The sequence below is a fragment of the Sebastes fasciatus genome, chromosome 10, assembly GCF_043250625.1.
Source record: "Sebastes fasciatus isolate fSebFas1 chromosome 10, fSebFas1.pri, whole genome shotgun sequence".
Lineage (NCBI taxonomy): Eukaryota > Metazoa > Chordata > Actinopteri > Perciformes > Sebastidae > Sebastes > Sebastes fasciatus.
Window position 1 is genome coordinate 30913401 of NC_133804.1, and position 25482 is coordinate 30938882.

General features: G+C 44.3%; 1 protein-coding gene across 8 annotated transcripts in view; it reads right to left on the reverse strand.

Moving 5' to 3' along the window:
* The window catches only part of pcdh19 (protocadherin 19), a 66527-nt gene that overhangs the window by 31840 nt on the left and 9205 nt on the right, over positions 1 to 25482 (reverse strand). For 4 of the 8 annotated variants that reach the window (XM_074649337.1, XM_074649341.1, XM_074649339.1 and 1 more), the window contains exon 3: positions 713 to 771. In XM_074649337.1, coding sequence (XP_074505438.1) covers positions 713 to 771 — 59 coding nt within the window. Of the gene's footprint in view, positions 1 to 711; positions 772 to 25482 lie in introns of all 8 variants that reach the window. The other 4 variants (XM_074649340.1, XM_074649336.1, XM_074649338.1 and 1 more) reach the window with 1 other exon arrangement.

Consider the following 25482-nt stretch of genomic DNA (forward strand, 5'->3'; position numbering starts at 1 on the left):
TCCATTTTTTTTATGACAGGACAGTGGATAGAGTCTTGAAAGGGGGGAGAGAGAGAATGGATGCGGAAAGGGCCACAGGCCGGATTCGAACCCGGGCCGCCGCGGTCAGGACCAAGCCTTAATACATGGACGCCCACTCTACCAACTGAGCTAACCCAGGCGCCCATAACAATAAACTTTTGACGTGATACTGATGTGTATTTTGTTCCTGGTGTGGCAGCAATATGCCGCCGTAATTCTACACTTCTTCACCCCTTAGAAAAAAAACCAACATCATTATTGACTATTCATGAAGCTATTTGTGTTTTGATAAAACAGTGGAAGAAAAGCACTTGAGAAATCCCTTGAATATCATTTAATCACTGAGTAGTTGTTTTAAGCCTTAAACTGATGCAATTCGAGCCACATGTGTTGCTAATGAACTGAATTACAGGAGAGTAATAAGGTTATCTGTAAATATGAAAATCATTACTCGCTGATCCTGCTGCTGTGTGTAATCTAATATTCGGAGTTTGTGGCTCGTTTCAACAAATGTCTCCTAAACGCACTATGGAGTAATGCTATTTATCCCCCAAAAAATCTTATCCTCCCATTTGCAATTACACCCGAATGCAGGAACACATGCAAACGGTAGCGGTGCACTCATTAGATCAAATAATTACAGATAGCGACGGTAACGAGGTGCTGGTAACAGTTCCTAATCAACACATACCTTTTAATGAGGTGGGCTCTGCTGTTCACGTAACTGGAGTCGATGGAGTAATTCTCCGTCTGTAACACAACGATGCAGGGGGTGGGGGGGTGAGTGAGTGGGGTGGGGGGGTTGTGGTTGAGGGATGATGGGGGGCAACAGAGAGAGGTACTTTTAATAATGGAGGCAACCAAAATAATGTTAGCAGTAATTGGCTTTCAGTTGAAATGTTATTTTCCACAAAGGCCCTGGTGAGCAGCCTCGGCTTTCAAAGGGCTGAATCCTATTCTCTTTCAAAGCACACACACAGAGAGGCTGACTGGGAGCTGAGAGCTGAGGAAGAGTGCTGCAGTGTGAGCGCAGCCTCTCTTCTCCTCTTCGCCCTCCCCGCTCGCGACGCCTCCCTCACTCCCTCCCTCACTCCCTCCCTCCGCTGCCGGTCAGCCCACCGTCTTTAAAATGGAGTCATTAGGACGGACAGACTCATCACGCACACAGAAGGAGAAGAAAAGTTTCCCTTTTTTTCTTCTTCTCTGAACTCTTCACTTTTACCATGTTTGAGAAGACATTAATGTAGAAATATTAAATAAATAACTGCAAGAGAAGTAGATGAAATTAAGAGCGTACCGGGGGAATCTTAACTCCGCAATTGCAGATGAAAAGGCTTTTAGAATATGCATACGATAGATCTCTGACCCACATTAGAGAACACAGTTCAAAGGCATCCTACATTCATTTTTTTCTCTACCCCCCTCCAACATTTATTTAGCGAAGGAGAATGTGGAGTAAGAGCACATGGACAGAGGAGTTAGTGTACACTGAGCAGGTATAGCCCCTCCCTGCGTCTGCCAAGCTTCTGCTCACACTCGCTGAAGATGTCAGAGGGCCAAAGGGTATCAAAGCCTCTCAAAGGACTTCCCAAGACCCGAGAGAAGCCAGGATACGACCCCTTTCGACAAACTTTGATAAGATGCAGGTGTTTTTCTGCAGAAAGAAAGCAGAGCCTTCACTTAAAATTCCACGGCGCAGATACTGCATCTTGATAAAAACAAAAAAAAAGAAGCTGCAAGTCAATGGCTGACTTCCGAAGGGAAGTCTTCTACAGTACCGATATCAAAGAAAAGTCACCCCTATGATAAGAAAGGTTAATGCAGGCACTGGAGCACAGTTGCTGATTATCAAGCCAGCTACACATTTGACACAGGCCTGCTGTTGAGGTAGCGGCGGCCCCGCACAGCTGTCATACATGGCGACCAAACAGATTTGGATTAAAAACTCAAAAGATGTATTAGATGTTAATGAGGTTGAACATTTTGAACTTTTTTTGCGGCGTCGGCGTGGAAGTGGAACCACAATGCAGAGGAAGTCTAGAAAGAGGAGCGGTGGAAACGTCAAACATTAGTCCTTTTAGTCTTCTTGGATCTCTCTTTTGAAATAAATAAATAAATACATAAATAAATAAAAGTGACGCTGGCAGATCACAGCAGCCGATGTGTGGTGTTTACCTCTGGCAAATAGCTCCCGTGACCTGTTTGCAGTCTATGAAAAATGTAAGAGCGTGATAATGCAACCAAATACGTGTCTGCGTTTGTTTGCATTTGCCGCATTGATGCCATTTACTCAACATGTATGCCGCGCTGCATTATTATCTGACTGATGCTGCTCTCGTCTCTTAAACTTTAACTTGTATGTATGTCAGAGATGTATCCAATAATCTCAAAGGTGCATACTGTTGTTCGCCCTCTCACCTCCTTTCTTCCTAATTATTTCTTCGCAGGAACTTTGTATAATGATAAGCAACAGTGCGAGGGCAGGCCTCTGATTGGGGTTCGCTGAAATTATGATGCAATGTGTTTGTGCTGAAGGTTAGCATCATTCTGTCTCCCTTTACCATTTACCCCTAATTAAACTTTAACTCGTTAATACGGAGGAGATAATTCATAAAAAGGAATTTAATTAACATTTTATTATTAGCTCTTAATTTGCAGCACACCGTGTTTGTTCTCTTGTATTACCCCTGACTCCTTTTGTTCCCGTTCAGCTTGACTCCATTAAATATCAAAGGTAGCGGCGGCTGCGGCGGCAATGCACTGCAACTCAGGTTTGTTATTAATTCATGATTAACACACAATGTTGCATTCATTTTCAAATAATTTTAGACATGCAAGTGGTGTTTTTTTTCTCTTAAAAGATGTATAATGCTTCTATTATAGATCAATAATGTTGATCAATAATGCGGTCATGCTATAGCAAACATGGGCTGTATGTGTGCTCTCCTGTGCTGGTCCCAACGAGTACAAATTAAACCGCCTCGTCCTCTACAGTGGCTGCGCCTCCACTGAGAGACTAATGAAAATGCAAGGCATGAGTAACAAGGGGAAAACTTCATTTAAAAGACAAGATAGAAAATTTCTTGTGAATGTCACTCTGGCTGCAGCCTGCAATTGGTTTGGATGGCAGGTTGTGTGTGAGCGCGGCCTGGAGAGGAAGGCGGCGTGCCCCGGCCGGCTCTCAAGCTGTTCCAGTCCAGAAATGGAACTCCATAATGCAATCCCCCCTCTCAGGGTTTTTACATGGAGCTCTCTTAAGTGTGTAGTAGCTTAAAAAAAAAAAAGGAAAAGCTCTTGGTGGTATTCGATGTATTTCTTCCTCTATAGCTCAACGCAGCAGCTTGCTTGTTAATCAGTGAAGATAACCACATTTCCTCTATTTGTCTTACAAACACCCAACATGTGAGGGCATAACCTTGGGCACTGGTGAGTCACTCATGAGTGCCTATTCTGAGGGAGAATCGGATGCATTAGCCCGGGCTTCCTGTAAAGAAATGTAATGTCTTCCCCCCGCATTTTCTGACCGACCTCAAATTGGAGGACATGTCAATATATCTTGCTGGGAGGTCAAGTTTCAGGCAAGAGGATGAGGACTGCTTAACTACAGCGAGGACGCCACAAATGGCTACTTAATCAGGTTGGACAATGTGTTGTTGTGATCCGAGCGGCCCCAGTTTGGCGGCCAGAGCCACTCTATCCCCATAATTATTGTTCCGTTTCATCTGGAGGACTGGAGGGGAGGAATGTAGTCCCCGGTGTCGCCGGGTGACGGATAGGTAGTGTCAGGATGAGCGGGGTAAGGGAGTGGAAAGAGAGTGGAGGGTGAAGATGGGAGGAAATGGGTGAGACTTGACCTGCGGGAGGCTTGCGGTCCAGCTGCTGCAGCCCAGTAGCTTTCCCCTTTTCACCCCTCTGCTTCTGTCTCTCCAGTAAAACCTGAGGCACGGGGACGACGGGCTCCCGCTCCTCTGCCACTGAGAGGAAAAGCAATCTCCTCGCCTAGTTGCTGCCGTAAGATTTGATTTGCCTTCCTCCCAGCGTGACAATTGGTTCTGTAGTCTGGATGCAAGTGTATTCATTGTGTGGGGGCATGGGGAGCACCAGAGAGAGGAGGAGGAGGAGGGGATGGGGGGGGTGAAGACACCAGTTGTTACACCAGTAAACACCCGACAAGTTCAGCAGATGTCACACAGATAGGAGAGAAAAAGAGAGAAAAAAAAATGTCACACAGCTGCCCTACTGTATGTCTGATTATTGAGGCTGATACAGTAGAACATTTAAACAAGCTGGAAAAATATGGACAGATGCAGCGACATGCACTGATAACATTTAAAAAGCGATGCATAAGATGGTGCCATCAGCAATCTACTTCTTACTCAAGATTATTATTATATTTATAGAGGCTTTTTTTTCTTTTTCTTTTACATTTAAAAGACTGACGTGAAACCAGAATACTGTGATTTTGATAAGCAGTCTGTATCTTTGTCTGGAATAATTACCATTTACTGAATAACAAGATTGCTTAAACACGGATGCATCAATCTTTTAAGCAAAGTTGAGATGTGATCCATCAGATCAGGGAGTTAAACTGCTTAAAAACAGAAGGTATATAAAACAGGGCGGGGCGGGTTGTTAAAGACCGCATCTAAAAAAAAAGTTGAGCATCTAAAAAGAAAGAAAAATGGATTACCGGAGTGAGTGTTTCATGTCTGTCACGGATGCGACTCTTCAATGTCGTCGATTTAGCCGCGGAAAAAACATCAAGCCGCGTTTGTTTGTGGATGCAAAAATGCTCTCACCGCCACACCGAAGCGCACAGTTTTTAAACATACAGAACAACAGACGAGACAGAATCAATTAAAACTGTCAGATCGGATTTTGCTGCTTCATTGTGTGTTTGAGCAGTCTGAGGTTGTGCCTCTCAGTCTTGGTTTATTGTTGCTGCGGCTCGCTGGCGGACTCCCCTCGGTCCCGGAAGGAAATGTTGCACATAATGTGCCTTGTTATTGATATCCCATTGCTAAAGGAAGAGATGTGGAGAGAGAGATGCAGGGAGGGGGGGGGGGGGTTTACAGGGCGAGCCAGCTGCAATTAGAAAATAAAAAGGCTTCATTACCTTGGGTTGGTTGTGATAAAGTTAGGGATGGAAAAAAGTAAGAGAGAGGAGGAAATTAGAAATAAAAAAAAAACCTCCACCGGATGAAGGATGGTGAGTGTCTGAAACTGCCTGTTTACAGATGCATGTATTCCCCTCATGTAATTTTGCAGGGAGGATGCAGAGGAGTGTGTGTGTGTGCACGGGTGACTTTCCCATCCTATACACACTGCGACTATGAAAAGAAATGCTTCACTTTGAGCCTCACATTCTTGCACACACAGACTCTCTCTTTCTGCTTCCCCACAAAAGCGCCGCTCCGACAATCCCCGACTTGCAGGGCTGAGCTGGCGCCCGACCACCTCGCCTCTGGGTCTGCACCCAGCGGCAACCTCTAAGCAGCTTCAAGTCCGTGTGACACCCATGACGGAGACGGAGACCACCGAGGCAACCTGGCTGTACATTTTGTGTACGTGAGGAGGAAGAAACGCTGTCTCCATTCCCTCTGCCCCTCAAACCCCGACGACCATCATCATCACCACCTTCTTCCCGATTATAGAATTTCCCATAGATCCTCAGCCATCTGCTAGATTATAGATTTCCCCTCTTCCTTTATAGAGGGCAGGGCCCCTAAGGGAGGATCAGCGGTAAAAAGGGTGAAAGAGTGCCTGAGGCGCAGCCATGGTTGTGGATGAGATTACATTTTCTATTTCTGCCCGCTAAAGGCGGCCCGCCGTGATGAATACAGAGAGTTGTTACCATTTAATATCAACTGGCTCCCCTGCAAACTCAAATTATACACAATCAATTGTGACAGAAGGGGCACATGTGTGACAAACAACCTGCCACATTCTCTGCATCATTTCACTTCATCACCCATCAATTCACCCCAAACCCCCATTTGGGAATCAATCATGTTATGAAAGTGAGTGATTCTGTGGAGAGAGAAACGGGGGTTTTTAAAAGCTCCCCTTGCTCCGCGGCAGCTTGTACTATTTCTGCAGCCTTTGTGACCGGACAGAAAAATAAATAAACTGAAGGCTATTAAAAGGTCAATTGTGTCCTTGACCACGTGTGTTAAGTGTCGAGTATTGTTTGAGCAAACTAAACAACGGCGTCTCTGAAACACAATGAAACAGATTCGTAAACACAACCCCGCTTCCTGCTTGCACTTCCTCCTCATTTTTCTCGCCTTTTTCCGTGTGAAATCGAACAAATATTTGCTCATTCGGACCAAAAACAATCACCCCCGGCTCTCATAAAGTGAAGAAAAGGGACAAAAGCTATTGCTTGTTCCACCTGTGCATCACCCCCCACTCACACACACAGACACATAGGAAACTGCAGCAAATAATGCGGCTGTCTCTTCCTCTGAAACAGAGACAACAGTCCAGACCAGTCTCCATGTCACTCAGGCCTACAGGCTCCACACAAGTCCAGTTAGTAGAGATGTGATTAATTATACATACATTGATAGAAACAGCATTCATTATTCATGAGCTCCTCAACGTCAAAGCTATTTCCCTCCCTTTCAGCATGATGAAAAGATTTTAAATAATAGGCCCCCTCTGCAGACGTCTGCATTCCAGCGGAGTCGGCTGACGCTAAAGAGGCTTAAGTCAGAGCTGTTGTCTTACCAGAGAATCACCGCTCAGGACCAACATGTTTCAAACTGTTGGTGGCGGCGTGGGTTCCGGGGGTCGCCGTGTTTTTGTTTTGTCTTTGTCTAAGAGACAAGGCTGGTGTTTTTAAGCCTTTCAGACGTGTCCACTTAGAATGAATAGGGACACGTACGGCTGCTGGATAGAGTTCCATTCAACACCTGTTCGGCGTTTTCCAGACTTCTTCTATCTCCAAGTCAGAAAGGAAACCTGAGCATCTCTATGAGATTACGACTTGTAGGTTTTTACATAGTAAAGACGGGAAGGAGGGAGGGAGGAAAAAGACTTCGGCTGTTTCCTAAAAGAAATCGGCTTACTTTCCTTAAAGCCCGCAGAGCCAAATCAAACTCAAATAGCAAGGCACTTCCCCTTTAGGCAAGTCTTGAGGGATTTTCTTTAATTTGGATGTCAGACCGAAAAGTTTTCACACTCGCTCTCATCCCCAAAATCCCTTAATGTGTGTGTGGCGCCACACGAGAGACATAGGTGCTGAATTTTTTCAAACAGACTCCGGAAATGTTGAGTGTAACGTCTAATCCAGGTAGATTTATTGTTTTCCTCTTGGATTAAGCACAAACATATGTTTATAACAGCCACTTAATCTAGGGATGCACCGATACTGAATCGGATATCTGTGACAACGGGGCTGATCTATTGAATTCATGTTTATGTTAGAGCTGTCAATCGATTAAAATAGTTAATCGCGATAAATCGCAAATGAATCACATTTTTTATCTGTTCAAAATGAACCTTAAAGGGAGATTTGTCAAGTATTTAATACTCTTATCAACATGGGAGTGGGCACATATGCTGCTTTATGCAAATGTATGTATATATTTATTATTGGAAATCAATTAACAACACAAAACAATGACAGATATTGTCCAGAAACCCTCACAGGTACTGCATCTAGCACAAAGAATAAGCTCAAATCATAACATGGCAAACTGCAGCCCAACAGGCAACAACAGCTGTCAGTGTGTCAGTGTGCTGACTTGACTATGACTTGCCCCAAACTGCATGTGATTATCATAAAGAACAATTCAGTAATTTATGTATTTATTTGTTAGGAAAGCAGCCTGATGTTTCCTTACACATAAAAGAATAATGCCAGTAAGTTCCGCACAGTGAGGCATACAGCTTATTAATTAAACGCTGGTATCGGATCGGTACCTAAAGCCCAGGTATCGCTATCGAGACTAAAAAAAGGGTGCATCCCTAATTTAATCTTCAGGAGAGAATTATTAGATAGCATTTTCTCTTCTCAGATTTGCCCTATATTAGCCGGCGCTGAGGGGGAGGGGGGACGGAGCACACGGGATTCCCAGAGGTCTCTCCCTCCTCCCCTGGGCAGGGCCTTCAAAATAAACACTCAGAGACACTGCACATTATGCAAACACATTCCCCTTAAACGCTTACATGGGAGGGGAATAAACAGCGCTACTTTGAGTCACCTTTGAAATCAGTAAATTCATTTTTGATTAACTGGATACACACGAGGACGACAGATCTGCAAAGGGAGAGCTGACCGTCTTGCACTCTGCAAACCGGTGGAGCACGACGCTCGGTGCGTTTTTCTCTTAGCAGCTTTAAAAGGTGGCTGCCAGTCACATCGGTGCCTCTGTAGCCTCTCCGTCTCCCTCCCTGGCTCTTTTTTTCCTCTCGCTCACTGTGACAAGGCATCTTTCCAGACATTTTAGTTGGATGGAGATTTGCAGCAGCTCATTACAGACTGGGAGGCTCTGCGAGCGGATGCAGTCACTCGGAGATGGATTGAGTGGGTCTGTTTATTGACATGCCTTAATCTGACACTGGGTAAAGGGAATGAGTCACCGCCTCCAGACACACGCTGCCACATCACAGCCACTCCAGCAAATAGGGAGGCAGCACCCAGGACACAAGTGGAACTTCATCAGCGCTCATTAATCCAACTACCCCAGGCCACTCGCTCAAACAAGCCGTGTTTACTCGGCGTGTTGGCTGGATGGAGGGGTGATGGAGCTTTTCAAAAGGGCATGTGTGCAGGTGCTCGGATCCGCTGCGCACACACACACACACACACACACACACACAAACACATGTACTCCAGCTCATCAAAAAGCAACCCGCCCTCCTAACCCACAACCCTCTAAACACAATATCAGTGAACACCAGCTGCTAAAACTCAGTCGGCGCACTTTGTCTCGCAAATCAGAGCCGGTGCACAAATCAGGGGTGGACGATCGGGCTCTGTGCCAAAGTGCGTATCACAGAAAGGGGCTTTTTATTGAACAGATGGGCACACGAGATCTTTTAGCTCGCGTCACAACAGGGCCTATCGGTGATCCAGCTATGGAAAGCCTAGTTAGCTTTTTGATCCTGTTTGTGATGGTGCTTCAACGTGCAGCACATCTGGTGCTAATATTTGGGATGGTCTTTCTAGAGCAGCTGTCAGCGACCGGGTCGGATTGACAGCAGAGTATTAGCTGCTCGGCACATCACTGCCGCCGCATCTTTAAATCCAGCTTGTTAACAGGAGTGTGACAGCCTGCCATCAGGGCACGGGCAGAACAAAACAACATCCAACACTAAGTGGTCCAACGCCACTGTTTGCTTTCCATTACGCCGCTGTTTAGTGCCTCGTCTGGGAGATGTGGACATGGTGAATCCTCTGTATTTTACATTTAACTGTACATTTACAAAATAAAGAAAAAATCCAGCAGAAATGTGTTAGCCTGTCGCAAACAAAGCTTTTCTTGAAGAAATGCTCACATGCAGGCGCAAAGGCAAAAACAAGCAAAAGGGAATGTGGGAGTCGGAGAGGGAATAACGCGACACAAATTCATACGCAAACACGCACATACAGTCACAGTGGGGCAGAGAAAGTGGGAGCGGGGCCTGCTGTCGCCTCCGTCAGGGACCGGGAGTCGAGCAGCTTGAGAGCAGGGCCAGCGGAGAGGTAGAGAGAGGGAGAGAGGGGGCCAGATGCAGCGAGCGGCCTTGACCCACTCATTCGTGAGGGAGGGGTGGGGGGGGTACAGCAGCTGAAACACACAGGGATTAGCCGCACTGACTTCATTTAATTTAATTTGTATTAGGGCCGTCTTTGGGGGCAAACATCGTTTTTCACTGCGGGGGGATACGCGGGGTCGTGGAAAACAGCAACAGACGGTGGATCTCTGCCTCCCGCCCCGGCTGTGGATTCACAGGGGTAGGCGAGGCACTGTATTCCCAAACCCCAAGCACACACACACACACACACACACACATTGACACACAGCACATTATCTTGTTTCCCCTCTAATTATGTCGATATTATGAAGTCAAATCCACCCAATTGAAATGCATCTGCAACCCTGCATCCACCTTTCCACAGCTTGATTTCTTGAAATGAAGACCTTGAATCCTTTTGTTCTGCCACCATAAACAACATGTAGTAATTTTCGTGCTCATCAAAGCTCCACTCCGTGCACTTGTGTGTCTCTGTGTTGGAAATGCACAAACACAAACACACACACATACACACTAAGCTGTTATCTACCAACAACATATCTTAGGGGTGGATGTTTATCTGTGCTGATGCAGATTGGAGCTCTCTTTGTCTCAGCGCAGTGGTACATAATATTATTTGTCTTTTGTTTATTTCTCCAAGGCTGATATAGTTTGATATCCTATAGCGGAGAAATCCTTTTAGTTACCGCCAGGCTTCTAATGTGCTTTTACTCGTAATCTGGGAATTTAATAAATGAAAGGGAGAGGAGAAAATCTGTACACAATCGAATAATTTAACTCCCCGTTGTATTCTGCGGTACACGACTTACCCTGTTAAGCAGAGAAGGAAAATAACTGCAGTGGAGTGAGTGAGTACCCAACATGCCTCCTCACAATTTACAATAGCTCGGTGGGAAAATGTGGCAGCGATCAGCCATCATGTCTGCTGTAGCCAAAGCCTGCGGTCATATGAAAGCCCCTTCTCTGTCTTGTGCAGGTGACACGGTCTGAGAGGGAGCTAATGTACCATGCAGTGGGAAAAGTAGTTTTTATTAGAAAAACATCCAACAAATAAAGAAAAAAATGTGCGAGCTGCAAACAGCGTTGCTTTGTCTCTGCTAGACAGAGAGGACTGTACTGCTGGAGCCTGTTCAAGACTATCAGGCGCTCACTAGCAATCGCTTTTTTTTCTCCCTCTCTCTCTCTGTCTCTCTGTCTCTCCCCCAGCCCCTATCAAAAGATGTTACTGTGTAAAATGTCAAAGCAAAAAAAAAAAAGCAAGAGAAGTAATCTCCTTCTCCTTTTTGATCGCAAGTGGAATAATTGGAACCCTCTTAGGCTCATTACATGAGTTGCCCGCCAGCCAAAAGACGGCTCCAACTGCCCCTCTTCATTCATGTCGGCGCTTTGAAAAATATCGCTTCCTCTAGTAACAACTCTTTATGAGATGCAATGACTAGAGGTCCTGGTACCTACACTAACGGGTAATCCCACAATGCCTTTGAAAATATATCTTTCAACTACCACTGTCAAACACCGATTCAGGGGAAACAGCAACAATCTGCCGCTGTAATAATGTCATTATGCATATTGCACAGCACTTCTCACCCCTTTTTTTTTTTGGCAACGCCGTTCTTCTCAATTACGTAAGGTATAGCGAGCTAATTTGGACTCCTATTCCTAATAACCTCATCTTCATTGTTATTACAACTATGCTTGTAATTATTGTGACTCTAATTACTATTACTGTATTACCCAAATTAACCTTATTCTGGGTTTAGATCACCCGCGCTGACGGTAGCCAAGACATGCCTATGAAGAATGGCACCAATGTCCCTTCAGATAAATCCAGTATAATTAGCTGTGTGCCTTACAGGGCCTGTGTGATGGTAATAATTAGAGCTACTGTAGCAAAGGTCACGCAAAACAATTTAGAGAGGATGCTGGCTGCATGGGTAATAGGGAGAGAGAGGGGGGGAGCGATAAGAGGAGGGGGAGACTCTTCTCCTTTTCCATCTCTCAAAGATGGAAGACACATGGCCGTTACTTTACCTCTGCACTCGGTTCATTTTTTTAACCAATGCTCTCTCAAAATAATAGAAATTGAAAACCCATTTTAATGGCAAGTAGACTCCCAGCTAACGCAGTTTGAATGGATCCATGATTAGATTTGAGGAAAGTGCTACAGGGTGTATCTGTGAACTGGTATCAGCTGAAATCGATTCGCTGCCTTTGAGGTGTGATAGCCGCCCCGTCGCCCGCCCTGTTGTTGCATCTGTTCATTAGCTTCAGCATGCTTTCCCTTAGTTATCATTATTAGAGAGAGAGAGAGAAAGAGAAAGAGAGAGAGATGTGTTGCTTCACCCAGGTGCACAGGTTAATGAGCTGAGTCAAAAATGTTGACACTGAGGTAAACAAGTATTCACACTGAGGTACTTCTATTTCTGCGCTCTCCCCCCTCCCCCCTCCCCCCCATGTGGCCTGGCTCGCGCTCTGTAACTCCCGAGATGTGAGCTCAGAGTTCGCAGCCCGGATCCACCAGGGATTCACTCGGCTCCCTCACCTCACCTCCATCACGCCCCGATGAGATAAGTAACACCCAAATATAGCAACAACACGTATGCCTATGTGTGCTAGATTGGTCTCTATTACCTGTTGCAACCCCCCCATTACTCCTAGCACTTCATTAACAGTGAGCGATACAAACAGCCCCAAACTGGTAAGATAAACCTTTTATATAGCTACTGTCTTTGTCGATATCACCTAAACCGTGCAACGGCTGCTGAACGGATCAGTGTTTTGCATGTTTTAGCTCAGTTATTACAAACTAGTGGCCCCAAGGACGTGCAGCTTGCAGCGTCTTCGAGAACTGCTCATCGCTCGTTGACTCCAGGGACGTGAAGAAGAGTTTGGTCGTTGTAACGTTAGTAGATCCAGCAAACAGCAGCAATTGAAATTGCATTATGGCAGACTGCAATTTTCAAATCGCAGGAGGCGCAATATTTGTTAAAGGTGAATTTACAGTATGTGTCCACATACCATTTTAAATTAAATATTATGGTTCTACAGAGATGTCCTGGCCTTCACATCTTATTCTACAAACTTAAGTAAACGTCATTGTTTGGTACAGATCCCTGCAAAAATCACCATAATATGTTTTTCGATGAAAATGAGAATAATGATGTAAAAAAAATCATGTAAATATCATTCCCTCTAATATCGCAAATCGTATCGCAATTGCAATATCCGTCAAAAATAATGGCAATTGCACCAAATTCGACACTGCACTCCCTTGGGTCCCCAGCAAAACACCCACCAAATGTGAAGTAGATTGGATGAATGGTTCTTGAGATATGCGAAGGACACACACACACACACGGACAGACAGAGATTCCTTGCTTTAGATGAAGTACTTTACATTACCGTCAAAACATTACTGTTTATGTTTTAGATTTCTGAGACTTTGATAAGAAGATTGTTACCACTCATATCTGAGCCAGGAGACAGTTAGTTTAGCCTCTGCATAAAGACTTGAAACAGCTGGCCTCCGTCCAAGGTGAACCAGCACCTCTAAAGCTGACCAATAAACATATAAATATGTTATATCCTGTCTGTATAAAACCTCAAATCCTCAATCCTTTTACTGAGGGTTATGTGCCGGACTATTTCTTGGCCGGGAGCAGAGGCGGACTGGAGTCTCCGTTGACTGCCTAACAACAACAACAGCAACAAAATGTCAAACTATTCCTTTAAAGAAATGACTGGTGTGAGGCTGCATTCACACCAGATCAGGCGTTGCAGCGATCCGCCGTGGGGTTGTGCGGCGGTGTGGGAGAGTCACTTTAATGGCCCATTAACTGCAACGATTAACGTCTTCTGTTCCCTCATGGCTGGGTTGTACAGCTCTGGATCACCGGTTACGTGATTGGCCACCGCAGCGTGACGTCAGGTTGTGTTTTTTCCAAAAGTTGATTCTGTTTCTATTTTTTCGCTGCGTTTTTTCGGCACCCCCCCTACGGCAGCTGCAGCCAAAACGTACCACCCCCATTCAAAATGAATGGGAAGACTTGATCTGTTGTAAATGCAGCCTAAAAACATGCAAAAACGATGCTTTAATGGTTTATGTTAATTCACTGATTATTACAAGAAACTGAGATGGTCCATTTGCTGCCTACTATTCTTATTTATTTTTTTATCTTACTTTGATTTCTGATATCCCCATGGTTTCAGATCCATATTTTCTCTGCAACAAAGGCTGGAGCCGTCGTGTCAAACAGTTCATAAACGTCTGTGCGAAAATGATTAAAGGCGACAAGCATAAAGTGCTGCAGGACATCTGATTTAGCCGCTTCATTCAGTTAGACTCAACTTACTGATGAAAATCACTGTGGTGGGAGCGGAGGCATGTGCTCAGATCCATATGCCTCTGTGACTATGGGGGTTTAAAAACCATAAATTGTGATTATCATTGATCTCAGCCGTCAGATGCCTAATCTCTGACTCATATCCGCACTGGCCACGCTGGGTGACGACGAACCGTCCTCCCCCGCATGTGAAGTCCCAAACAAGTGTTGAGGGAAGCAGTGATAAGCAGGTCCTTATCCTTTTAAAGACACTCCCGTAATCCAACAGTGGTGGGGGGAGGAAGGGAGGGGGCTTCAGCTTTAAGGGATTTAGTCTGGATTATAGCTAGTCCTCCAAATTAAACCAAAAGTCAGCTTTCTGAAGTTGCTCATGCATGCTGGCGACTGGCTTGTTACCAGCATTACTAACAAGGCAAACGATGGAGGTCTATAATTAGAAAATGCTCTCATTCAGCCACCGGGCGAACACACGACTCAGAAGCAACACTCGACCCGTCCTCACCTCAACTGAATATTCTACCTTTCTCTCCCCCTTTCACTTCCCAGCTGACCTCCTGTGACTGCACTCAAAATGTCCTCCGTGCTGTGTACCTGCCTCTCGCTGCCAACCAGCTTAGCCACAGACAAGCTTCTCAGCCAGGGCAAGGCTGCTCTGTCCCCATTGATGCTGCTTCCCATAGCAAAACAAGGCCAAATCTGGGGCTTAGAGGCTAAAATAATCATTACTGGGTAGCGAACAAATGAAAAGTCAGAACACCAACTCCCATGTCTGTCCTCCCCCTCCACCCTTGGTATTTGGTCTGCCGTCCTATCGCACACAAACAAAAAGGGGGCAGTCACACATTAACATTTAGAACGGACACAATTTGGCCTCGTACTGAAAGATGAGAGAAAAACAAAGCTTTTATTTTCTAGAATATGAAAATGAATCAGCCTACATTTATGCAACAATAAATTAAAGAAATAGTTCAACATTTTGAGAAACACACTTTTTCAGTTTCTTGCTGAGAGTTACATGTGAAGCTTGATACCACTATGAAGCTGGAGCCAACAGACAGTTAGCCTAGCTTAGCATAAAGACTGAAAGCAAGGGGAAACAGCTGGCCTGGCTCTGTCCAAAGGAAATCAATCTGCATGCCAGCACCGCTAAAGCTCACTACTATAATTAACTGTCGCTAAAATGAGAACAACTGGTCCGAACCCTAACCTTAACAGCCAACCTTAAGTAAGGTAAGCCCGCTTTCACTTTAATTAGCAGGTAGCAAGCAAGATGCAGGAACTTTGCTCGGGACTTGAGGAGTTGAAGCATTTATTCAGCAACAAATATCTTAAATTGCACACACACTGCACTACTATGTTCACAGCTGTAACGTTACTGCTAACTTCATACTCTCTCTCTCTCTCTCTCTCTCTCTCTCGACTGGACACTGGCTAGCGTTAAGCACACAACCAGGCCACCAGGTTTGCAATATACTGGCGGAAAACCTTGTCTCGTCACTCAAAAAAAATACATGAATTTTCTAGAAACAAACACAGTGTGAGCCTCTTCCCACCTCTACCGAGATGTGATCTCTTTCACGTTTCCGGTCTCGGCAGTGAATTGTGCACGGCCTGTCAGAAAAATAGTGGCTCAGTTAGTCCGTTTATAAAGAAACATAATATTATGTTAATCACGTCATAATTAATTTGCCAGAACATGTCACAATGACAAATGGCATAAAATTAAACTAGTTTAAGCCCGTACACCAAACCGGAAAAATAAATTACGAATCCTTGCACTATAGCAAAGGCATTGCCCGCTCTACCTCTGCCTCTGACTGGCTAGTACTCGCTGCCTTCATGGTTTAGATTGGTTAGGTTTAGGCATGAGGAGTGAGATTGGTTAGGGTTAGGGTAAGAATATCAAAGGTAAGCCAATCAGGGGCAGAGAAGGGCGGGTCATGCTCTCGCTATAGCAGGATCCGTAATATCGTGGACCAGCAAAACCGGAAATCGACCCAACTCTAATTCATATTAATATTCCCTTAATGGTTCACAGAAGAGGTTCTAAAGAAGTTCTTCAACTAAACAGTGTGTTCATGATCCCATGTGTGCATCCATGTGTGTGCATGCATCATATATGTCGAAGCATTAACAGCCTGCTTTGATGTAACAATCCCTGAGCTAGATAAGGATGCTTGAACTCAGCTCCACAGTGACCCTCCTGCAGAGCTCCCCGACAGAGCAGTCAACCTCTCTTATTAAAGCACAAAGATTAGAGGCAGTCTTCCCTTTAACAAGCGTACATATGTTGCCTTCCCTTCTCACTGACTCCCCATAAGACTGAACTGGGAAACAACTCTCAAATAGAGAACAGGTACATCTTGAACTAAGCAGGTTACTGTGGAAAGTACTGCACTCGGAGCAGTCTGACACAGGCCGAGTGTGCCTTTCCTTCATTAACTGGGCCGTCTGTGCTGTGGCATGTCAAACGGTGGACGTGAGGGGAAAGTCAAAACTGACGTCCCATTGTGCTCCACAAGCCAGACACTGGCTGGGCCCTGAATATTGTTTTCTGATGCCATAAGAGAGCACAAAGAGGCGGGTGAAGTCCTTATCAATTCCCTTGCAAGGCAATCATAACTATTATCATTAGTAGTGTTTTCATCCTCCCGAGCTCAGCCCATGAGTGGATGTCTAATCTATTCCCTGGCACACATTCTTGTCTTTCCAACTTGACCTGGTATCACTCGAGCAAAGAAATGGTTTCCCGCCTCCCTAGAAACCAGATATGGATGTAAATAATAGGCCGGGGCCCTTTCTGAAAAGCCCTAATCCCAGGAAAACAAACCCGGGCGAAGCAGGCCCACCTGAATTGCTTTCAGGAAAAACTAGATAATCAAAATGCAAAACAGCCTTTGATAGAAAAATAAGCCGACTTCTAACAACAAATCCCCTACACCTAACATCAGCAAATTCTCCTCCTGAACTTTTATTTGTGTGCTGTGTTTGGGTTTTTAATGTAATCACACTGCACACGGCGCTCCATCAATGAGCTATTCTGATTTATGTCAGCCTGAATCAGACTGACTGCTTGGAGCTTTACAGACATCATGAATGAGAAAAGGAGCCACACATTGAACACATTAGGGGTCCCACCATCTCCTCAGACAGGGGGACAATGGGTAGGGGAGCGGAGATAAAGGAGGGGGTGAAGGAATGGTTGACGCTGATCGGAGCAGAGAATAGGGGGAGAAAGAAAAGAAGAGGCCCAAGACACTGGCCACACAGGGCAGAGGGAACGCGAGGGCTCCGAGAGGCCTATACTCGGTCATAGCCCATTAGGCTGGCTGGGTGAAAATGCTACAGCTCATTACATGCTCTGCCTCTGTTCTGTGGATGAACAATGCACAATTACGCTACCCTGCTGCTCCTCTAGCCATACTGCTGCATGGCTCCGAGGCGGCCGATATTGCTGCTATAGTGGCTCGCCTGCCAACAGCCTCTGTGCTCATCAAACATCCCATACATGCGCTCCCTAATGCGCATCCAGGTTTTTTTCTCTGGAAACAAAAGCGCTGTATGAATTTACTGAAATGAAAGGAGGAGAGAAACAGGAAAGACTGCTCAACCACTGGAGCAAACAAAACAAAAGGTATAATGCAGCATTTGTGTGTAGTACAATGACTCCCTTTTGTCTGCTTGAAATTCTTTAAAAAGGTAGACATGTCACAAAGGGATAATTCTTTTGTTTCCAGTTGAATTAAGTTGCCGCTGTCGTCGCTATAAAGGCAGGTGATAAAACATACGGTACAAAACAGAGCAAAAAATAAAGACGACAGCGAAGGCATCGTGGCAACATCTGCAATGCAGTGAAGAACTCACAGCTCAGGATTCATCTTTCCACCAGCAAATTGGTTCACTGCGTCCTCCACTACATTCTACAATTATGCATGCAGAAGTTGACATTTAATCTGATGGGGGAAATGCTAACTAACATCCTCCTGCTCCCTCTTTGTTTTAGGCAGAAAAACAGGACACTTGGAAAGGTCATTCTTCCCTGGTGTCAGCTGCTTGGAAAAAGTTTCCTTTCACAGTGAGCATTGTTACGTTTCACACAATCCCTCCCCAACCCCCACTTCCCTGTCATTCAAAAAGCAAAGCATCAGCACTCAGGAGAAAGCCCTGGGAACTCTCTTAACAATGTGGCAACAAGTCTGGTGACCTGAGGATCAACTAAAGGCTCTGACGCACCAAGCCGACGGTCGGCAGTCGCACAGTTTGGGGCCGTCGGTGAGCGCTCTGTCGGCCTAGTTTTTGCGGTGTGTCTCGCACCGTCGGCTCTAGTCTGCCCGTGTCGGAGGCTTTTTCGTCCAGTTCAGCATGTTGAATTGGCGGCGTAGCTCGCCGGTGAGAGAAATCACTCTGATTGGCGGTTCAGCTTAAACGAATCAGTGCACAAGAAGAGAAACAGAAGTGAGGAAAGCAAGCCAACGAGTAAAGTCAAGAGGGCAAGTTAATGAAAGTTAATTGTAACAATTTGGTCGCCAAAAAATGTCTTCATTCAGCGTTCAGTTGTACTTAACTCCGCTCTCTCGTGTCACTTCTGGTTGCAAAAAAACAAGATGGCGACGGCCAAAAACCAAGTAAAGCAAAGTCAAGACGGCACACTCTCATCTTCAGCTCATCTGATTATTCCAACACACGGATATTTTCACAACGACATGGCCATCTGGAATGAAACAAAGTGCTGAGTGAGAGTGGTGTGAAAATGGTCCGCAAACTCTGCTTTGTTTCATGTTCGTATCATAACAACGGCTTGTATATCCGCGTTCCTCTGCCTTCCTGTTTCCCTTTTTGAATGACAAATACAGACTACCACTACCTGTTGGTGTGGAGAGTTGTTTTATGTCACGCAGGCGCAGAACGTACGTGGTAATTTGCCGTTGGTTGTAGTCTTTGCGGTGCATTTAAGTACAGCTTTTTGACCAGGACAAAGGCAACGTGAGGTGATGCAACATTCGTCGCCGCTAGTTCTCTGATGTCCGTTTGGTGTGTCTGGGCCTTAAGACAGGACGGTGAATAAAAAAAAAAAATAATCCTGATACCCATGAATTTTAATTAATACCTTCTCTCCTCTCTGCACATTTGGATGAAATTAGTTTCTGGCCCACTCAAATCATAATGGTCATTACTAGAGAATAGTAATTACTTTTTTCTCACTTCGTTTACTTGGTGAAAAACGGTTCTGGTTTTGTTGCTCCACAACAGATCAGAAAAAGAAGAGGCGGCTGATTGTGAGTCCCTTGTTATTCTTATCTGTGAGGAAGGACACACATATTGACGGATTGTCAATGTTTTCTTACACTGTATGCCAACACACATTGTACAAATGATTCTGTTTTAATATTTCTGAGCCAGAGGGACGGAGGCGGGCACATTCGTCTTGACATACACTGGATACAACAGAGCAAATAGCATTACGAGCTCCCACGGCAAATAGATTTCACTCCTGGCCATAACAAGTCTCAAGATTTGTGTTTTTAAACATGACCTTTTCTATCCTATATTAATGTATCTACAGGCATTTTCAACCACGGGCAGCAAAATCTGTATTAATGAGAGTTGGGGTTGTTTTTTTATTCCCTTGTCAAAGCTTTTCTTGAGAGTTGTTTGGCTTTATTTGTTTTCTCCATCTCAGTTTTGCTTTACATTAAAAACTGCAAACTTAAATGTGGAAAAAGCTTTATGTGATCGCTTCAAAATCCATTTCCTTGATGGTTAATTTCCACACGCCACAACGTCTTCTCCACAACGTCTTCTGTGTTGGGACTTAGATGTCCGTGACAGAAAACAGAATGCTGCATATTTGTGTCAGAGAGTTTAATTTGAGAAATAAAAAAAAAACACAACGCTGCGGGAAACTCATTTAAATGGGTAATTACGTCCACGCAGCATTGCTTGCAGGGCTTAACAAGGTGCGTAATGATGTCCTCTTCCCCAGCGATAAACATCATCACTGTGTCCATTTCCTTCACTCCATTTAGCCTCCTCTCATTTACGTGTGGACCCATCAACCTATAAGCCCAATGCCATTATCCCTCTTTTTTTTTTCATTCCGGTACGTCTCCGGTAAAAATCTTTTAACATAAATTGTTGGACGACTAATGCCATTATGTGCCTATCTTTGGCTCCACAAAGAAAGAAAAAAAACCTTCATTTGATGTTTAATAGGTTTACAAGAAAGTTAATTCTTTCCACATGACGGCGCTTTTAAAGTCATTTAAAATGTATTTTCCTTCTCAGTGCTGTCGTCTTAAAGCAAGTAAAATCACCTCAAAAGATGGATGGATGATCAAGTTGATTAGTACCATACGATATGACTTTTTATTTTGTGTCTTGTGTGTCTCTGGTGTATAACACAGCTTGAAAACGTCTGTCGTAGCATAAATATAGTCTGCTGATGTTATCAAGATGTTCAACCATTTGATGATATTATCCCAGCGGGCCACCTCCGGGTCTGAAAAGTGAAGTGCCTTAAACTTTTATTCTTTCTAATAGCCAGCAGGGGGCGACTCCTCTGTTTTTTGTCTTACAACTTTAACCCTTTCACAGTGTGTTTTCAGTTCTTGAAAGTTAACTGCAACATTTTGGTTGACTAATAATGTCTTATTCAACTTTCGGCTGTACTTAGCTCCACCCTCTCGTGTCACTACTGGTTGCACAAAACCAAGATGGCGATGGCCAAAAACCAAGATGACAACTTTCAAAAACTAAGATGGCGATGGCCAAAAACTAAGATAGTGACGGACAAAAACCAAGGTGGTGATGGACAAAAACTAAGATCGCGACGGTCCGAAACCAAGATAGAGATGACAAAAACCAAGACGGTGATGAACAAAAACCAAGATGGCGATGGGCAAAATGACGAACTCGAGGCTTCAAAACTGTAGTCCACAAACCAATAGGTGATGTCACAGTGACGACATCCACTGTCAAGATTTTAAGGAAATAGAGTTGGTTGCAAAATCACTATCTTTTGTTAATATCACCTTCTGCGTCTGCAGGAACGTAGAAACAATCACAATATTTGTTTTTTTCAGGGGAAACAAATCTTGTACTAATAACAGAAATGTGACATTATTGCTTTCTGTAGAGGTTGATATGGTTTGTGCAATAAAAAAAAATCCCCTCGTCCAAACACCACATTTTACAGAGAAAAATAGCAGGTTTCAGGCAGCAGCGATACAGGTTGAGGAAAATCATTGGCATTCTATAAATAGACCTTTCTCCCCTCTTCCTTTCTGTCTCTCCTCGTTTTTCCTCGGCCCTGCTGTTTTCTCTTCACTGTGGCTATTACTCCCTCTGTATGCTCCTCACCAGTCACATGTGGTTAAGAACACATATGTCGACATGTGTACATCAGACGCCGTCACTCATGTGTTTTGACTCTCGAGCTCTTTGGCTGGATGCTCTGATCCCGACGAGAGGGTGGCAACCCGGCGGGGCCGGCTGCTCCTGACTGGCTGCCTGAGGTTGTTATGTCATTTCATCGTACCTCTGCAACATCGACAACGACGTGCGGTGATGGGGTGTTGCGGGTTGGGGGGGGGTCAAGGCTATAAAAACCCAACCAAGTGTAAAACTAGCACGGCTTGTGCATGAAGTGAAAACCATCTTGTTGAGTAATGTCACAAAAATCAGCCTACAGCTTCACCGGCTTTTTCTGTGTAAAAACACGATGGGAGGAGCCAGCTGAGGAATGCAATAAAGAGGGCAGCGAGTACATCACTGTCACACCGTTAATTTATTTCTGACAGACGAGGCTTTATTTCACCTTATAAACACTGACACTTGAAAAGCAGAGCATTTCTGAAGTCTCCTGCCTTACAAATAACCTCTCTAAATAATTAAGAGGTTCATCTGCCACTCAATCAGCGCGCATCTGAAGCTTTCGGAGATGAAACGATTCTTTCTCAAATCCCATGAAAGGAGGAGACTTTAAAGAATGCAACATACACCTCCCACTCTTCCAACGCATCGGAAATAAATACAAAAAAAACACACTGGCTTTTAAGATCAAGCGGTTATGTATCCCTTCCCATATTGCAGAATATCTGTATATCTGTTGTTGTTTCTTTTCCACCACGATTAGTCTTTCCATCTCTTTGACAATCTGTTCAGAGTTTTGTATCATCGGAGAGCGTTTTGACAAGACGTTGGCTTTTACTGTATACTGAATTTAGACCCATCAGAGGGATCACTCAATCATTTAGGGCTGCAACTAACGATTATTTTCATTGTTGATTTATCTGTTGATTATTTTCTTGATGAATCGATTAGTTGTTTGGTCTATAAAATGTCAGAAAGTGGTGAAAAATGTCAATCAGTGTTTCCCAAAGCCCAAGATGACGTCCTCAAATATCTTGTTTTGTCCACAACTCAAAGATATTCAGTTTACTGTCACAGAGGAGTAAAGAAATATATAGTGATATTGTGGTTTTAGCTGTCAATCACGTTTCACGCAACAGGACTTAACGGGCCCAGGTGTCACCGCTAACAAGCAATTTCTGATTCTCATGTAGAGTCCCTTTAAATCCAAAGTGGGGTATCTCGTTCCCTGGCAGCAGATAGGTTTCGAGCTACTCTTGTACGTGTAGGTGTTAAGGACAGGAGGGTTCATCCTGTTTTAAATGCGTAGACCATAACTGAGGACATTTTTCAATTAGCTTTGCTGAAAATGTCAGCCTCACTCATTCACTTCTATTCACTCCCAAACGGCATTGAGAGCCGTGAATACAAAGCTGACAGTCAGACACTGCAAAAATAAAATCAGGCAATTAACTTTCACATTTTGAAAGAAGCTCCAGCCAGAGTCTCCTGTTGCAGCAAATGCACGCATTCAGCAGCGACGACGTGAAAGCTGAGACGAGCTTTACTTCCACTTTGTGCTCCTCTGCTTTCCATGTTGTCATCTCCCAATTACACTCTCAACCAATTGTTGATGTTCTCTACTTTCTGTCAATCACAGCGTGTTCGAGTCAACAAACAAAAGCTAAATGATTCAGCCAGATACAGTCTGTGCATGGAGACTGAATTCACTCTAGATCCGCACCATCCTCTCGATTAAAAAAAAGACCTTCAAAATAATTTTTTTACAGTTAAATTGAAAAGACGCTAAGATGAGGGAGGAATATGAACTATTTCATACACTGTAAAACCATCTACACTGAGGAAAAGCAGTTAGCACCCAGTAAATATGTAAGTTTTTCATTAACACTACATCTACTTTATAAAACACTGTGACAGAAACTATTAAGGGAATCTTATTAGCAACATTTATAGCTACGCATATCTTCAACACCAGGGGATGAAGATAATATGGAAACAACATTAAAAGAGTGCTTTAAATAGAGAATCACAACAGTGTTTGATTATCGACTCTGCTGGATTATTATGCTTCTCCTTCTCCGAGATTTCTGAGCCGGTCACAATGATGTATATGATAAAGTCAAAGCCCATATTTCAAATAAATGTGAGCAATATTGTGTGTGTGCGTGTGTTATTGGTGAGTATGTGAGTAGGGGGAGATTGGCAGTTTCAACAGATGTGTAGTGTGCGCTGACAGCATGACATCTACTTTGCATGCTCAATATGACACGTCTGAATGCTCCCATGCATATTGTCCTGATGTAAAGTGATAGCGAGGGATGTGCAGCCTCGCTGGAACCACTCCCTGTTGTCTCTCCTGCATCAGTATCAAAACGTCTTCCTTACTAACAAGGAGAAACAAAGAGACTGCTGCACTGAGATATACCCTGTCAGTTGTTTCTTTTTTTCAATTTTCATTTTTCTCATTTAAGTTCCTTTGACTGACTCTGAGAACTGAACAAACAAACACAAAATGTACATGCATTTCTCTTTTGTCAGAGTACTGAACCTGACACGGTGGCGTACACCGCAACACAGCATCACTAAGACTTAAGTAGCTACAGTGTCTTTAAGGAAACCGTGCATCGATTCTAAATTAACCAAACTTGTGAAGCGATCAAGCTCCTCTCCTGTGGAACACCCTCTCCACATTTAAGAGCAGGCTCAAGACTTTCCTCTCTGATTAAGCTTATATTTAGGGCTGGCTCAGGGTTGCCTTAGACCAGCCCCTAGTTATGCTGCTTTAGGCATAGACTGCCGGGGCTCATCCTCTCCCTCTTTATCTGTACGCATTCAGGTCCTATAAATGCATTTCTAACTCGCATTCTGGGATCTTCGTCCATGGTGTTTTGGTGCTTTCTTGTCTTGCAGGTTGCAATGGATCATGGATCATGGATCATGGATCATGGATCACGGATCATGGATCGCGGATTGTGGCTGCGCTTGTTGCCATGGTTCTGCTCGATAGGGATGTCACGAGAACTGATACTTCAGTACCAAGTTGATGCCAAAATTCTGAAAACGTCACAGAACTCGTTTTTCTACCGTGGGTAACGTCAGGGCTCGAGAATGGTGCGTGTCCATAGGGGCGTTTTTGGATGCGAGGGATCACTAAGCCACCAGGCACCTGATTGGACGAACGCATTCCCTCGTGGGCTGCTGCTCCCGGCTTTCAAACCGGAACTAACATGGCAGCTCATTTGGAAACTTTTAGAAAATGTGTTTGGGACGCAGTAAACTCACTATTGGTGCGTCCAGGGGACACATCATATTATTTCCCTCATGATGCTACAGCGCAAACAACAACACCGTGTTGAAATCGGCAGGACGAGAGCAAGTTAACATTAGGCGTTAGCTCCGTGAAGGACCGTGCTGCTTAACGGCTGCTGACGTTAATTAGCCCTCGTCCTGCTGATTTCAACAAGGGAGGCGCTATTGATTTACATTATGTTGGGCTCTATTCAGTAACAATTTGTATTGGGTGAAGGTAAATTTTAACGTTATCATGATGTGCTCAAATGTTATCTTGCAAAATGTAGTTTTTGTTGAGAAATTTGAATAAATCCAGTTGTTTGAAGGAGATGCTTTCACAGCAATATAAAATAGATAATAGAGAGGGAATTATGAGCTGTTGGACTTCCTGACCAAAACCAGTATGCAAACGGTAATAAAGGAGTGGATGCTGAAGATTAATTGTTTTAGTTCTGTTTTTTTACTGTGGTATCGAATCGGTATCGAGAATTGTGGAATTCCACTCATATTGATATTGACTACTAAATTTCAGGAATCGTGAAACTGCTTGACGCCCGTTATAATGCCTTGCATCTCTTTCTCTCTCCATCCAACCTGTCGAGGCAGATGGCCGCCCACCAAGGTTTCTTCCCGTTAAAGGGGAGTTTTTCCTTGACGCAGACACTGACGGGGGAATGTTGGGTCTCTGTAAACCTTTCATTCTAATTCA